This window comes from Propithecus coquereli, unplaced genomic scaffold (assembly GCF_000956105.1).
Source record: "Propithecus coquereli isolate 6110/MARCELLA unplaced genomic scaffold, Pcoq_1.0 Scaffold175, whole genome shotgun sequence".
Classification (NCBI taxonomy): domain Eukaryota; kingdom Metazoa; phylum Chordata; class Mammalia; order Primates; family Indriidae; genus Propithecus; species Propithecus coquereli.
The window spans coordinates 157,120-173,767 of record NW_012142190.1 but is presented as its reverse complement, the minus strand read 5'-3'; the positions used below and the strand labels follow the sequence as shown (position 1 = coordinate 173,767).

General features: G+C 45.2%; 1 protein-coding gene across 1 annotated transcript in view; it reads left to right on the top strand.

Moving 5' to 3' along the window:
- FLT1 (fms-related tyrosine kinase 1) overlaps positions 1-12,431 on the top strand; it is a 163,818-nt gene extending 151,387 nt beyond the window's left edge. The window contains exons 26-30 of the mRNA XM_012642141.1: positions 4,037-4,142; positions 4,422-4,564; positions 6,396-6,480; positions 8,204-8,298; positions 9,447-12,431. Coding sequence (XP_012497595.1) covers positions 4,037-4,142; positions 4,422-4,564; positions 6,396-6,480; positions 8,204-8,298; positions 9,447-9,648 — 631 coding nt within the window. The 3' untranslated portion in view covers positions 9,649-12,431. The remainder of the gene's footprint in view (positions 1-4,036; positions 4,143-4,421; positions 4,565-6,395; positions 6,481-8,203; positions 8,299-9,446) is intronic.
- The last annotated feature ends 4,217 nt before the right edge of the window (positions 12,432-16,648 follow it).

Genomic DNA, 16,648 nt, shown 5'->3' with positions numbered 1-16,648 from the left:
AAATGAGTTTTAATTTTTACCTAAAAATACATGCTAAATAGTATGAAATGAGTTTTAATTTTTACCTAAAAATACATGCTAAATAGTATGAAATTAGTTTTTATTTTAATCTCAAAATAAATGCTAAATACTATGAAATTAGTTTTTATTATAATATTGAATAATACTTAACTAGCTATTTAGTGCTTATAAATACCAGACACTGTTTTAAGCACTATTAATATACTATTAATTTAATTTGCCTAATGCTCCTAACAACCCTATAAAGTAGGTGCTACTATTATCTCCATTTTATAGATGAGAAAACTGAGGCACAGACCATCTGAGTGGTTTGCCAAGGCCACATTGCTGATAAGTTAAGCAAACTCTGTCTGAGTCCAGAGTGCACCGCACCATCCTGCTTCCCTGCAGGGTGTGTTCCAGTCCGTATCCAGGACCTGGTGCAGAAAAGTCTAGAGATGCAAAGTCACACCCACTCTGGGCTAAAAACTCCCTCAGACTTTGTCAGACCTTCCAGTCTTCACACAGACCTCACTCCGGTAGCCCGGTACCCCAAGCACCCTATCGAGAGAAGTATGGCTCCTCAGGACTGGGGAGGGAGACGTTTCTTTTAGAAATTTTAAAAAGTAAGAAGATGATTTGTGAAATGTTCCTTCAGAAGGCCAGAATTCAAAGCTTCAGCCATTTTCCCAAGCATGTGAGAGCTGATGGAGCAATTTCCTTCTTATTTGCTCCAGGAGTAGGAAGGTCTGGGTGAGGACAGAGAGCAGCTTCTCAGAACTGGGATTCTGTGACCTGAACTTGGCCTACAGCAGTGTGCACTTGAGAACCTGGGTGATAGCTTGGAAGGGAAACTCTTCCCACAGGCCCCTTACCCCTGGCTTGGGGGCAGCTGGTGTCTCCTTACTTTATTAAATGTATTTACTTAGTGGTGTAAAACCGTGTCACGTTGAGTCGTTGGTTCCTCGCCCAGAGTCTGTTTAATCAGATGTCTTTTCACTTCTTTTCTTTTCCTTTGGTGTTTGCTGAGATGATTCACATTGGGTTTTAGGCAAGAGGAGTGGAAACTAAAAATCAGAAACCAAGAATCAAAAATAAAAAACAGCAAGTGGTCGTAGGTGGTCCCTTTCACCAGTTCAGTGGAGCAACCGGGGAGGGTCCTGCTCAGGGTGGCCGCGGCTCCCGCACAGCTGCCTGCTCGCGTCTCGGGGACATGGTGCTGCCGGCGGAGAGAAGCCCGGGCCTCTGCTTGATGAAGTGCCCATACTCCCCACTCTCAGGGCCCTTCTTGTTTGCCTGGTTCAAGCCTTTCTTGCTCTAGCTACCTTTGATAGGTTAGCTAGGTACATATTTAATGTTCTTCTGCCCGCCTCAGAGAACCGTTTATTGCTAGAGACGAGGAGCCTCGGGCTCCAGGCTTGCGTGTGGTAAGGTGTGGTCAGGCCAGCCTCTGCCACAGCCAGTGCACCTTGGGCCGATGACCTCAGACTTTCGTCTAGTGACCACCTGTCTCTGTAGCATGTATTTTTGTACCTATCTCAGTAAATTAGTAAAATGTGTAAACTTAAAGGGAGATCCATATGGGATCATGCAGACTGTGTGTCTTACGCTATTTCTGACCTTTGGCCGCTGGCAGGCTGGCCTGGGAGCACTCAGGAGCAAGCGCCTTGAGCCAGATGCTGCTGGTTGGGACCTTGGGTGATGTGGCTGCCTATCCTGTGTCTCCCAGAGAGCAGGGACAACAGTCCAGAGTCAGAGAGCTAGAATTCCTTCCTTATTCCCGGCGTTCTCGGTTTCTGTAAACTGAGTCCCAATACCGCACGCATCACACTCTCCAAGGGGCCCTCACAACCCTTGGAATTCGTTGGCCCCCACCACACCCGTGGGAATCAGGTAAAATAGGTACAGCAGATGTAGAAGTGGGAGGGAACCCTGAATTGCCTTCTGAGAAGAGTCTGAAGCCACAGGTTTGGACAAAGATTAAGGGACAGGAGCTCATAATGATCACACGTCCGAATGGCAGATCCCCTACCTTTGTGTAGAACCTGCTTTCCCCCGTGCAGCCGCAGGAAAGCTCCTCGTGAACACTGATGCCCATGAAAGGTGTCTGTAGAGCACACGGTGCCTCTAGTCCCCGGGTACCCAGAATTTTATCCTTGGGTTAAACCAGAACCGTAGGACACACACACATGTAGCACACAGTTTTGCCTCTTAGCGTTGTTGTTACTGAACGGTATTTTTTGCTGTTAAGGCTTTGGCCATCATTGAAAGACACTGCACAAAACGATCGCAGGAAGCCAGGACCGCCTGATTGGTAATGATGATGAGACCCATTTAGAACCTCCTTTTAGATTTTAGTACTAGGAATAGCCAGACATCTTTCAGGTAATTGGTTTGTTTTTAACTTCTGTCTTTTGTGCATCATATAATTGATTATTCCTTCTTTGTGCCAGCTGCCTGGAGGATTAGAGCCTGCCTCCGTCAGAGCACTCAGGATTGGGATATCAATTTTCCATGTAATTCTACCAGTAGCATCACCTTTTTTCTTACCTGCATTTTACCTTCCTCCTAATATTCTTTTCTTCTCTTTTTTTAACCTTCCTGTATGCTGTCCTTCCCAGCCACCTCATAGACTTTAAAATAGGGAGATACCTAAGATACATTTGGAGCCCTTGGTGCCCTGATGGCATACAGCTAAGACGCGGCAGACGCAGGATATGAACTGGGGTTTCTCAGGCCTTTCCCTGGCTCCCAGCACGAGCCATGTGTGCAGCGTGGTTGCAGAGTTCACGGGAATAGCAGAGCTCTCTTCCAAGAGACCGGTCTGACTCCCCTCAGCAGATACTTGCTGAGTGTTCGCATGCCAGGCCCTGGGCCAGGTGAGAGGCGTGGAGCTGGGGCCCCTCCACATGCGCTGATAGCCTGGTTCTGACCAGTCCCAAAGCCCAGCCCATTCACATTTTGATCCGACTCAGTCAGAGTCCTCTCTGGTCCAGACGATCTTCTAAGAGAAGAGATGACTCACAATAAACACCCCTTGAAGAGAGCAAAGGGCCCAAAGAGAATCAATCCTTAACCCAGTGTGTGTATGGACCTCGGGCAGGTGCTTTGCAGAGCGAGGGGTGGGTACAGACCTCTACTCCGTGCAGGCATGACGCTGAGGGCAGCCCATAGCTTTACTTCTGAAGTGTGAGAGGAGCAGCATTGCAGAGGAACCTGTGGTCACTGGAATCCCAGCAGAAGACTGGGCCTCTGTGCTGTGAAGCAAACGTTTCCCTCTCCTGAAGCCCAGCGTCTACTTTCTGCCTTGAGTAGTGGGAGGCCAGTTTGTAACAGCAGCTTGGAGTGCCAGGGAATGGTCAGCCGTGTGCAGGAACCTTGAACGCAGGCCCAGGAACTGCCCCCACTGTGTGTGCGCTTCACCTTCTGGAAGTGCCACGGGTCACGTACGCAGTGCCTTCTCCACTCATCTCCACTTTTGAGCCCAATGAGGGCACTGTAAGGACTTGGAAATGCCACATGCTTATTAAAGAAGCTGGCTCAAACCAACCTTTGTTACAACCCACTAAGTACTGCAGACCGTTCACCCATTGATACTTGTGGCTGTGTTAACCCTTTTTTTTTAACTTAAAGACATTGTCCTGCTTTGGAAAGTGAGGGGAGGATGCTCCGGTTCGTGTTCAGCTGTGCTGAACAGTGGGCTTGCCTCTCCAATAGCTCTGCTCAGTTCACCGATGCAGGCCTGCCACTCTGCAGCGGGCACAGAGCTGCAACGAAGCGGGTCATGGTGAGCTCTGGAGGGTCAGCTTATTGCCTGCCCTGGCAGACACACACTCCCCACTGCCCGCAGGACCCGGCCCACGCAGCCTGTTCAGGGTTGGTGGTACAGACCCAAACCTAAAAAACATGAAGCAACGACACACTACAAAAAGCTTGATCTTTACGTGTGTGGTGACACCCATCACTCTGGGCATGTTGGGCAGTCTAGAGAACTATCACTGCTCTCCAGCCGTTCTGCTGTGCTTTTGCCCAACAGCTATCAGATCATGCTGGACTGCTGGCACAAAGACCCAAAAGAAAGGCCAAGATTTGCAGAACTTGTGGAAAAGTTGGGCGATTTGCTCCAAGCAAATGTACAACAGGTAAAGCTAAATTTATCTAGAATATCAGAAGGCAAATGCCTTTGAATGTAAGTCAAGGGGTTGTCTCATTTGTTTGTTGTTTTAAGAGCTCTTAATAGAATAGCTGAGATCAGCAGTAAAAAGTGTGTGTGTGTGTGTGTGTGTGTGTGTGTGTGTGTAATTATCTTCTCCAAACACAACCAAGGTTGTGCAGATGGCATAGCTGAAGTTAACATAATGCTTCACAGAAATTGGATAAAGTCAAAATTTGTGCAAATACCTCTATCTTTGGTATTTTAGGATGGTAAAGACTACATCCCACTCAATGCCATACTGACAGGAAATAGTGGGTTTACCTACTCAACTCCTGCCTTCTCTGAGGACTTCTTCAAGGAAGGCATTTCAGCTCCCAAGTATAATTCAGGAAGCTCTGATGATGTCAGGTAAGATTTCTTTCCCCAACTTCCTATTACAGAATTTTCTATCATGTCAAAAAGACAAAATAGGAAAGAATTGTGTAGTGATCACCCATATGCCCTCCTCCTAAATTTAACTGTCGTTAACACTCTGCCCTATTTTGTCTATATACTCTACATTTGTGTGTATGTATGTTTCTTTTTGCTGAACCATTTTAAAGAGAATTTAAGGCATTATAACACTTTACCCCTAAATACTTGAGTATACATCTTGTAAGAAGCATATTCTCCTGTGTGAGCCACACCAAAATGATCACACCAAAGAATTCCTTAATATCTAATATTCAAATATCTATAACTTCCCCCAAATATCTTTTATACCTTTTTTTAAAAAGCAGGATCCAATTAACACATTACATTTTCTTAAGTTTTTTTAGTCCATCTTATTTTAGAACCATCCCTCCACTGATTTTTCCCCCATGATATTGACTTTTTTGATGACACCTTAGATAAAACTAAACAAACAAAACTGGCTTTTTAAAAAATTTAACTAATATACTCACACTACTGCAGAGGAATTGGAGAAGGGGCAAGGGAACAAGTATTTATGGAGGGCCTCGGCTGGCCAGGGACCTCACTTCAGCGCTGACAGTTCCACATGCGTGAACACGTTCAGTACTTAGGTTCCACAGACACATGCTGTGGTCTGGCACTGTGCATGTATCAACGCCTTTTATGCTCAGAACGATTCTGTGAAGTACACATTATTCCTGTTACTGACCCTCCCTCCCTATACTCCATACAGTCTGGACTCTTTTTAGGACATTTAGACTGTCCTATGGGCTCTCTAGCATTTTTATCTGCAGTAGGCACAGCCCTTGGGCTCTGACCTCAGCTAAGCCACCAGGGAAGACATGGGGAAGAGCTGCAAACCTGAAAATGCCACTAGCCACCTACGACAGGCTGTGAAAAACTCCATCCAGCCCGACTTGTGGTGATGGAGGGATTACAGGTCAGCATCACGGCTCAGGCCTCACAGCCAGCCCAAGGAGCTGAAGCAGATGAGTCATCCTTTTTCAAGTTGAGTACCCTAGTTTGGATTAAATAGTCAAGGTCTGACTGGGTTAGAAATGGGGGATGTGACATGTCATTTATTTGGGCCCTTTTAGTACATTGCTCACCCTTAGGCCCAATAGGGAACTTGCCTAAGAAACTGGGACTTACAGAGGGTGACAGTATCAGACTGAGAAATTCGATCCGTAGGTGAGCTTGCCTTGTGAAAACCACACAGTGGATATCTCTGATGGTCTTTCCTATAGCTCATCAGTGCAAGTCAGGTAGGTAGAGAAACGTCGTACAAATACTACCCATTTCTCCCAGTCTGTAACACAGACCAAAATATATAAAACTGGCCCTAGCACTTGATTATGCCATGAAATCAGCTGTGTAACCTTGACAGGTCATTTTATTTGTCACCTTGCATGCTTTTAGGAAGTAGGTAGCTGCAAGCGATCAAGTCTTATCACTTCCCTGGGCATCATTCCACTCCTTTGTACTGTAGGGTGTTCAGACCAGATGATGCCTCAGGTTTCTTCTGGGCCTGATGTTTTCTGATTCCACAAGGGACCAGAGTGGGTCCCTCTGGGGTTTTGCTCAAAACTGTGGAAGGTGAATTGTCAACCATGAAAGGAAGTGGCCTTCCTGCCAGGATTCCCAGCGGGCACGATAGGAAGATTTGAGCCTCAGGAGTGAGGCCTCCTGGTATTTTGGTTCATCTGAGCTAGGATACAGTGCCCATGGTCTAATCAAAGCTGGATGCGCTTTCCTGTCTTGATTATTCTTTCTGCTTCTTCATTAGATACGTAAATGCTTTCAAATTCATGAGCCTGGAAAGAATCAAAACCTTCGAAGAATTTTTACCAAATGCCACCTCCATGCTGGATGTAAGTGTGAAGTTAAGCTACGCAGTGTTCCCCAACAGCACTCTTCGCCAGATCCCTCCCAAATGCCAGCTCCAGTGTTCTGGTAGCTCTTGGGTGATGAGGGCCAGTGATCAGTGGCCACTAAAGTGACAGTGACAGGGGACTGACAGCTAGACTTAGCTCTGTAGAACTAATTTGAAAGTAGAAGTCCATGAATTCACTCCAGGGGCCAAGTCCTCGCCTGGTAGGAATTTAGTCCCCTAGGAAACTCCATCGTGTGTTTCTAAGCTTCTTGGCTGCCGGCGATGCCTCTTTGCTTTCAGAGTAATAGAGGGACTCCTAGCTGTGTAGATGGCTGGGCCCTGTGACGTAACAGAGCGCTCTCTCACGAGCAGCCCCAAGACTGGGAGAAGTCCAGCTAGGCCTATGCCCCTTCCCCTGAAGCTCTGCAGGCTGAACAGACATGTTCCCACCCAGCCTCACTGGGAGAAGCAAAGCAGTACAGCCTGGCAAGGAAGAGGCCTGACCAGCTCTTCTCTATAGACCGCTGGGACGTGGGGTTAAGACGATAAGGGGAGAAGAAAAAGGATGGGCAGGAGTGTGGTTCTGCTACTGCAGACTCTTGTCCTCAAAGTGTGGTCTCCAGACCAGCACGCTGCCCTGACCTAGGAGGCTAGAAATGCCAGCTCTCAGGACCCGCCTGCACCCACCGAGTCTGACTGTGCCTTGTCACAAGATCCCTTGGGGATTCCCGTGCACGCGAAAGTTTGCGAAGTTCTGGTGATGACTGCGTCCCATAAAGGGGCTGGGAGAGCAGCTATTAATACAGTGTGAAGGTGATCACCACAATCAGTGTGGCCTTGAGACAAGCATAATCATCCTTAAAAAGCACCAAAACCTTGTCAGAAACTCCAGATAAAGGGAAAAAATGATTTAAGATTTTTTTAAAACATTACAAATAAGCTGCAGAATACAAAGGAGATGGAAATTTTGTTTTGTTGCTTGCACATTAGTTTCAAGGCCAAGGAAACAATATTGAGGAAAACATGGAAGATTTCTCTCAACCTTGGCCCTCCCCACCCTAATACAGTGGTGAATTATGCAGCTGCTTTCTGTGCTTAGGTGTTTACTGGTAGGTAAGGACATGAACACAGCCCAGTGACAGCCTCAAAGGGTGGCAGGAACAAAGTGTGGAATCCACTTACTGGAACGTACTGTATTAACAGAGTAATAAAGGGTCTGCATAAGACTCAATGCTAAAGATGAACCAACAAGGAAATCTAACTGCCGGAAACGATGACCAAGGAGGGCCTGAAAATTCCATAGAATCTTCAAGAAAAATACTGAACCATGTATTTATAATTTCTCAGAATTTTTACATATTATGGCTACCAAATACCATAGTATACCCATAGGCAATCGTCATCTGCCAAAATCAGTTTTAATATATGTATGTAATAATTTGCATAAAAGCTTAATATGGAAAATGCTAACCTGTTACTTGCAGTGTTCCCTTTTGTTTAAATTTATTTAATAGTTCATTTTCAAAAAGAAGGACCTCAAAGTCACTGGGAAGAGTCATTTCTTGCCACTGACCAAGTTTGTAGTTGCCAGTATGGAGAAAATGCTTTGCCTCACTAGGCGGGGGCTGTGGAGGGTGAGGGCACATCCCAGGAGCACCCCTGAGAACTGGCCTGACCCCCTAGGCCAGGCGAGAGTATAACCTTTCTCCTCGTTCCCCCAGGATTACCAGGGGGACAGCGGCACTCTGCTGGCCTCCCCAGTGCTGAAGCGCTTCACCTGGACCGAGAGCAAACCCAAGGCCTCACTGAGGATCGAGTAAGGCAGCCGGCGTCTTTTCTGTGATCAGCTGGAGGGCTGTGAAGGAAGGTGCCGGGAAGATGGTTGAATGGGGGGTAATTGAGGGCTACTCACCCTCCTGAACTCTAGTGTTCAGGCATTGCAGAAAAGCATTTTTCCCTCCAAAGGGCAAGAAAGGAGGCTTAAAATTGGACATACAAGCATCAAGCTCTGGGAAGGAAGGCTGGGGTTTTAGAGGGGAAAACATGCAGAAAAATCCAGCAAAGGCAGGCAGTGCGTGTATGCTAAGCACAGTGCCTCAGCCGAAAGGAGCCGGATGTGGCCACCTGTGAATGGTGGGGATAGACACACGCCCGCGGGGTGGGAGAGCATGCTCTCCATTATACCCGGAGCTGGCAGGGTTTACACGAGAGGAGTCTGAGTGCTGTTTTCAAGTCCTAGGACAGGCCACCCTGGTCACTCAACCCGTCCACATTCTGAAGGACTTTCTGCTTCCAGTTTGATCCTGGCGTCCTTGTCTCACTTGAAGATTTCTCCGCCAACCCCTATCCCCTCCATACTGTGGCCACTGCCGTCGGAATTACGTAGGCTCTTGCTTTACAGCCCACTGGCCCTGTCACTGCAGCTTCTCTGCGCTGTCTCTGCCTAGAAACGGTGCTGCCCGGGAAAGCCCCTTTCGTGTAAGGATATATGTGATCGTATTTAGGATAAGCGCCTCCTCTCTCGATCCCTAACTTGACCATGTCTCTTGCCATGTGACGTGATATTTACAGGCTCCAGGCATCTGAAATACAGATATATTTTGGAGTACGGGGAGCATTTTTCCGCCTACCACAGAAGCTATTTGACCCAAGAGTAGGCAAGGGCCGTACCCAAGTCTTGGAGTTATTTTCCACCTGGAATTATGGATTTACATGATCTAACCGTACATTTCACCTCCCAGCCAGTGGAAGGCATCCTTCTGCCCAGTGACCCCAATCTGGTAGTAGGGAGGCGTGTGCAGCGTTAGCACAAAGGGAATCCGACCAGAGACTGAGATGGGGTTCAATAACCATTAACTCGGGGACAGGGATGAACAAGTGACCCACTAAGACACAGTGGATTTTAGTGTTTGTTTTCGAGAAACCAATTTTGTACATTTGATTTTTTTTCTTTTCTTTCTTTAGCTTGAGAGTTACTAGTAAAAGCAAGGAGTCAGGGCTGTCCGACATCACCAGGCCCAGTTTCTGCCACTCCAGCTGTGGGCACGTCAACAAAGGCAAGCGCAGATTCACGTACGACAACTCGGAGCTGGAAAAGAAGATTTCCTGCTGCTCTCCGCCCCCAGACTACAACTCGGTGGTCTTATACTCCACCCCACCTGTCTAAAGTTCGACACAAAGCCTTATTTCTAGAAGCACATGTGTATTTATACCCCCAGAAAACTAGCTTTTGCCAGTATTACACATATATAAGTTTACACCTTTACCTTTTCACAGGAGCCAGCTGCTTTTTGTGATTTTTTTAATAGTGCCTTTTTTTGACTAACAAGAATGTAACCCCAGTTAAGTAGAGAAATAGTTCACAAGTGAACAACACTACTGCTAAATCCTCATATTACTCACTGTGTTAGAGAAATCCTTTCAAAGCCCAATGACTTACCTGCTGCAACCCGAGACCTCAGGGCACGCAGGACTGCGACGCCTCAGGAGCTGCACTGACCATGCCGGGCAACTGGACTCCACTGGGCAGCCCCAGAGCCCTAAGACCAGGGGCCATCAGCCCTCCAGCTCTCGCAATCACTAGCTGGCCAAAGCAGTGTCTCTGGAACCCTCTAGCAGGCATAAGACATGTAAGGAGGAAAAGGGAAGGAGGAGGGAGAAAAGAGAGAATCTGAGACACATCCTATGGGCAGGGAGTAGGAGAGGGCTCTCAGCAATGCCATTTCAGTGGCTTCTCAATGCTGACCTTCTGCATTTGAGAGCCCAGCCAGGAGCAGACAGGACAGAGATGAGGGGACATTTTTTGGATTCTGGGAAACAAGAAAAGGACAAACATAATTTTTGGAACTAAAGCAAATTTTAAAACTTTACCTCTGGAACCGGTCCTATGCCCATTCCTCTTCATGGCCCATTTTGATTTAAAGCTCTGAGGGTGGCGCTCAGCTCGGAGCCCATACTGTTGGCTCTTCTGGCCAGATACACTGGAACTTACCCAGAGTAGGGCAGCTCTGTGGCATGACAGCCTTACACTTAAAATGTCAGATTCTATTTCAAGTATTAATGTCTAGTCCAGACACTTAACTCAATTTTTTGTATTATCCTATTTTATACGGTTGGTTATAAAAGAAAGCTGAGGAGAATGAAAATGCAGTCTTGGAGAAGGTTTTCTCTTTACCAAAACTAGGATGGATGGAATACAAAATCAGTAAGGCAGAGTGAAAACCCCAGCTTTGTAACATCCAAACCAACTCACCGAAATAGCTGGGACCTAAAGCATGGAAGTCAATCACGTTTCCTTTTTATTTAATGGGGAGTCCATTATCTCGTGCTAATCTGGAAGATGTGGAAGAAGAGCATTAACCAATGTTTATTAAGCACTTTATGCTCCTTGAGAGAAAAGGTGATATGTAATTTATGCAAGATAGTTGAACAGTTCAGCTGGGACTCAGGACATTAGTTAATGAGCCATCAGTAGAAGAAAAGCCTATTTTCATCTGCTTTGGACCTTGCCTTGGGTCTGAGTATGAGGGAGTAGGGAGACAGGGTAGGAAAGGTGCCTGCTCGTCAGGGCCTAACTATCAGCGGCCCCTGGATCTCTAAACTGGCTGTTTGATGCTATTTATGCAAGTTTGGTCTATGTATTTAGGATGTGCGCACCTTCTGCAGCCAGTCAGAAGCTGGGCAGGCAACAGTGGCTTGCTGCTTCTGGGAGAGAAGAGTGTGCTTCCTTTGATGCATGTAACTTAATCTAGAATCTGAACTCTAAGTAACAGAAGAATGTATGCTTCCTTTCTATGTGCCACATTTTTGTTTAAAGATTCTCACATGAAGAGATGGGAAAGTCAGCGCATTCCTGAGTGAGACAGTGGGTGCCCCGTGGTGGCTCTTTCGGAAGACTCACCAGCCAGGAGAGAGGAGTGAGTCAGGGCTCTCCACTAAGAATTAAATTCAAACAAAATCAGGCTGGAGCCAGAAGAGGGGAAAAAATCTTTGTTCTTCCTCTTCTTTACATTAACAAAAATGCCTGTGACAGCTGGTGATAGTATAAATCAGGTAACTAGAAGCAGGTTAAAACATAGAGAAAATAAAAGAAGACCCCAATAGTTCTCTACTTTTTTCAAATCAGATAAGGATGTGGCAATGAGTGATAATAAAGAAAACCTAAGCTATTCATATGATGTCTTGATTTCAATAACCTCTTAATCATTAAGAGACCTTAGTAAATACCCTTGTTCCAAAAGAGAAAAATCTGTTAGAATTATGTTGCTCAGCTTCTTCAAAGACCCAGGTTTATAGCCTACGAGTCATCAGTCAAAAAAGATGATTCCATCTGGAGTCTACCGTAGAAAGGAAAATGGAGGCTCATAGTAATGAGTATATCTAGCTGCAAAGTGCTTGTTCATTAAAACAGCACTGAAAATTAAAATACTAATTAACTGATGGTAATATTAGAACCATTTGCCATTTATGACAAAAATGGCTGGCACTCACAACTGCAGAACAAGCACTTCCTTTCAGGGTTTGTGAGAGAATGTGCAGCAGCCCGGGTCAAATGGGACCGAAACCACCTGCAAGTCTGTGTCAAGTTAGTTCAAGAAATGATGCTTAGACGTTAGTTTCAGCCCGTGGGACACATGCCTTGTTTCCCAGCCCGTAAGAATGTCCGACATCAAACAGATACTTGCTAGCCCCATTTAAATTGATTAAGGGAGGAGTGCATCTTTGACCAGCAGTGGTAGTAACTATATGTGTGTGTGTGTGTGTGTGTGTGTGTGTGTGTGTTTTGTGCAGAACTATTTAAGGAAACTGGAATTTTAAAGTTACTTTTATACAAACCAAGAATATATGCTACAGATAGATATAAGTGAGACATCATTTGGTCCTATATTTCTAGTCATGATGAATGTATTTTGTATACTATCTTCATATAATAAAATTAACTTCCAAAAATATGTACATATTTTCTCTCTGATTTGTGCAGAAGGGAAAAAAGGAGTATGGGCATCCCTGGGGGTGGAAACTGGTGTTCTAGGAGATTCCTTTAACCAATTACTAGATACAGCACAAGAAAAAGCGAACACGGCTAAAGAGAGGGCAAAGAGCTTCCTATCAGTCGCATACAATGGGTGCTCTAAACAATCGGAACACTGCCGACAGCAAATAAAAACCAAACTCAAACGAGGGAGACTGCCCAGAACACGGAACACTAAAATGAGTAAGATCGTGAAAGTACGCTGGGCGCGAGTGCGCTGCAGATGGCAGTGCCCTCAATTAAAGACACAGTGTTCCCCAAACACTAATTTTCAGCTGATAAACAATTACCATAATTACAGGGTGTGTGTGTGTATGTACACGCACATGTGTATTAGAGGTTGCATGTGGGAGACCACAGAAAATTAATAGGCAAAAGCCTAAAACACAAGAACTTCCGTAAGAAAATAAAATCAGCTGAGTATTCTTCTATTTTGTTTTGTGGATTACATCCTAGGAAGAGAAATAAACAATTCAGGTAGTAACTACTAGACGTAGAGTAAGTCACCAACACTTTGTCTTAGAAAGTGGTCCATGCTATTACCTGCTTAATAACATCATAAGGAAACTAGATTGAAGGGACATTACGAGGGGAAAAAATTAGGCCTATTTTCTTTGGGACAAAGATGAGAATAAGGGATAAATGACTAATCTCAGTAAACTTCTAGTTACTAAAGAGGGCAAGAGGCATTTTATCTTCAAGGATCTGAAATCTTTTAAAAATATCATTGGTTTTCATAACATAAGAGTAAAGTCACTCACTTAGGCAAATGATTTGAAGAATGCCTGAGGAATCTGTCACATCACAGTTTAGAAATTTTCTCATGACTCTGGAAACTTACAGTACCTCTGGGAATTGGTTTTTTTTTTCCCTCCAGCAGGATGGCCTAGTAAGGTTTATTGGACTCCTTGGTGTTAAACACGTTACCAGACTTTTGGGTTTCTCAGGCCAAGAAATTTTTTTTTAAAAATCCTGGGTCCCAACAACAGGGATGACCAACCACCTATTCTATGAACTAAGAATGTATAAGGGAGAAAAAAATAAACTAAAAATCCACCTAGATGCTATTAATGTTCTATTTCTTGATTTGGGCGGTGGTATATAGGTCCGTTTGCTTTGTGATAATCCATCGAGCTGTACTGTTAATTGTGAACTTACATATATATGTGTGTGCTAGTCTTCAGTAAAAGATTATTAATAGAAAAAAAAGCTACCATCTAGTACCATAACTTTTCATAGAAGAAAAACCCATTTTAAAAGGAGGAAGGCGGAGTCTCTCTGAACCTATTTTGGTTCAGGGGGCTACCCAACTCACAGATATTAAATTATATATTTTTAAAATAATAAAGAAGGGCTCAACTTTGTATATGAAATATTATCTTTTTTTCATTTTAATTTGTACTAGACAAAACTCTAATGAACAAACACTGTTCCAAAGACTGGTCTTTCGGAAGCAGAGATAGCTAGTAATTGCTATCATTTGAGTGCTTAATCTGTGCCAGCAACCATGCTAAGTGCTTTAAAGGAAAAAACTCATTTAATTGTCAAAGCAATCTAACACGACAGGCACTATTACTAATAGCATACCCTTCACGTCAATGGGAAATTCAATCAAAGAACTTCAAAATGCCACTCCACCTACTAGCATCTGTGCCCATCAACTCTGTCTTCCCTTCTAGATGGCCAACCCCAAACACACCACGGTGCACTTGACCCTGCCTCTCACAGACTCCAAGCCACTGCTTTAGCAATTCTCCACCCAATCAACCCCATCAACTTTTCCCTTTTCCACTGGATCAAACATGCTGCGATTTCTCCCATCTTACAAAACAATTTCATCCCTACTTTCTCCTCCAGCTACCACCCCATTTCTCCATTCCTCTTCACAGCAAGATTCTGTGAATCGGTTGATTATACTACTTGTTTCCAACTCCTCTCTTCTCAGTCACTCTGAAAGCTGCTCAAACCTAGCTTTCGTGTTCACTGCTCCTGACAAGGCCATCAGTGACTTTCCCATTGCTAAATCCGATAGCCAATTCTCAGTCCCAGTCTTGCTCGACGCATCGGCAGCTTGACCTTTATTCCTGAAAACATTTTCTTCACTTTGATTTCAGGCCATGCCACTTTCTTATTCTTCCTATCTCGCTGGCTACTTCTGTCTCCTTTGCTGGTTTTACCTCTTTCCCTGATCTTTCAACATTACTCCAGTTACCCCAAGGCTCTGCCCTGGGAGCTTTTTCTTCTATACTAACTCCCTTCATGATCTCAGAGCTTTAAATGGCATCCGACTTTCACATACAGACCAGATCACTCCCCTAAACTCCAAACTCACATATATAAATATGTAAGTGCCAAACTGGTATCTCTTGATGCTCTGGCAGAATGTATTTTCCGAAGACAGCTGCAACAATTTCTCCAACCCCACATGACCTTTGGCAATGTGCTCTTGCCACTCCCACATCAAATTCACCTCTCCTAGAATCAGAGCTAGCTCTGTGACTCACTTTGAATCAACAGAACGTGGCAGAAGTGACACCATTACTTGGAGGCCAGGTCAGAAAAGACTGCACTTCCCACCCGAGTCTCTTGGTACACTCGTTCTCCAAAAGCTCCCGCTAGGGACCCAGCTGCCATGCTTGGAGAAGCCTCAGCCACACTGAGAGGTCATGTGCAGGTGCTCGCATAGACAGCAGCCAGCAGAGCTCAGTCTTCAAGCCATTCCAGTCCCCGGCCACCGGGGGAGTTTCCCCGCTGAGGCCCCAAACACAATGGAATAGAGACAAGCCAGCCCTGCTGTGACTTTTCCAAATTCCTGACTCACAGATTCCCTGAGCAGAATAAAATGCTTGTTTCATGCCATTAAGTTTGGAGCCGTTACAAAATTACACATCAACAAAACGAGTGTGTACTAAGTATCTCAAACTTAACCCGGCCAACCTCCCTGCTCCCCATTCAGTAGAATCCTCCATCCTGTCAGCAGCAAGCCAAAATCGTAAGAGTCATTCTCAACTTCTCTCTTCCTTTCTTACTCTACATCCAATGAATTGGGACGTCCCTGTTGTCTCTACCTTTAAAATGTATCAGGAATCCAGCCACTTCGCACCACCTCTCCTGCTACCACGCTGGTTCAACGCCCCAATACGTCGCACTCGGAATGCTCCCAGAGCTGCCCACTACCCCGCCTCCCCTAGCCTATTCATGACGTAGTAGCCAGAATGATCCCCTTAAATGTCGTGTCATGTCACTCTTCTGCTCAAAATCCTCCTGCATCTTCCTTTCACTGAGGGTAAAAGCCAAAATACTTAAAATGGCCCACAACACACCACCATTCCCCCTTACCTTTCTGACTTCAGCCCCTGCTTACGTGGCTCTAACCGCACTCGCCTCCCAGCCGCTCCCATGCTGCCTGCGTCCCTCACAGGAATCCCCCTCCCTGAGATACCCAGGAGCTGGCTCCTTCACCTGCAGGTCCTCCCTGCTCAACTTTCATCTCAGTGCGGCCTTCCCCCGCCCCATGTGAGACTGCACGGCCACCACGGTCCCCACATCCGCAGCTCAAGATGAAGCACAGGCTGGCCAGGTCCGTGGGAGCTGCAGATTAACAGAGTTTCTTAGTATAAATAAGTCCCATGCAGTACTGGGGACAGGTTTTTAGTTTAAGTCCCATGCAATACATGAGACATACTTTACTTTAAGAAAGTACCCATTGTTTATTTCAAATTCAAATTCAACCGAGTATTCTGCATTTTTTATTTGCTAAATCTGGCAACTCTACCCACATCCTTTATGCTGCTTTGCTTTCCTCCCATAACCATTACTGCCTTCTAATAATAATATACCATATACTTAATTGTCTATCTTCTCCCTGCTAGAATGGAAGCTTTTAGGAGCAGAAAACTGTGTCTGTTGCATCCAAAGTTTTTCTCTTGGTTTCTAGAACAATGCCTGGCATGTAATAGGCACTCGGTAAATATATAATGAATGAGTGAACCCCAATTCATTCAGCTGTGGTACTGATTAAGTGGTGCAGTCAAGATCACAAGCTCTAAGTGGAGGGGCCAGTATTTTAACTCAGGTGACACTGTTCCAGCCAGCTCCTTTCTTAACCACTACGCCATACTGTTTTCAATAAATT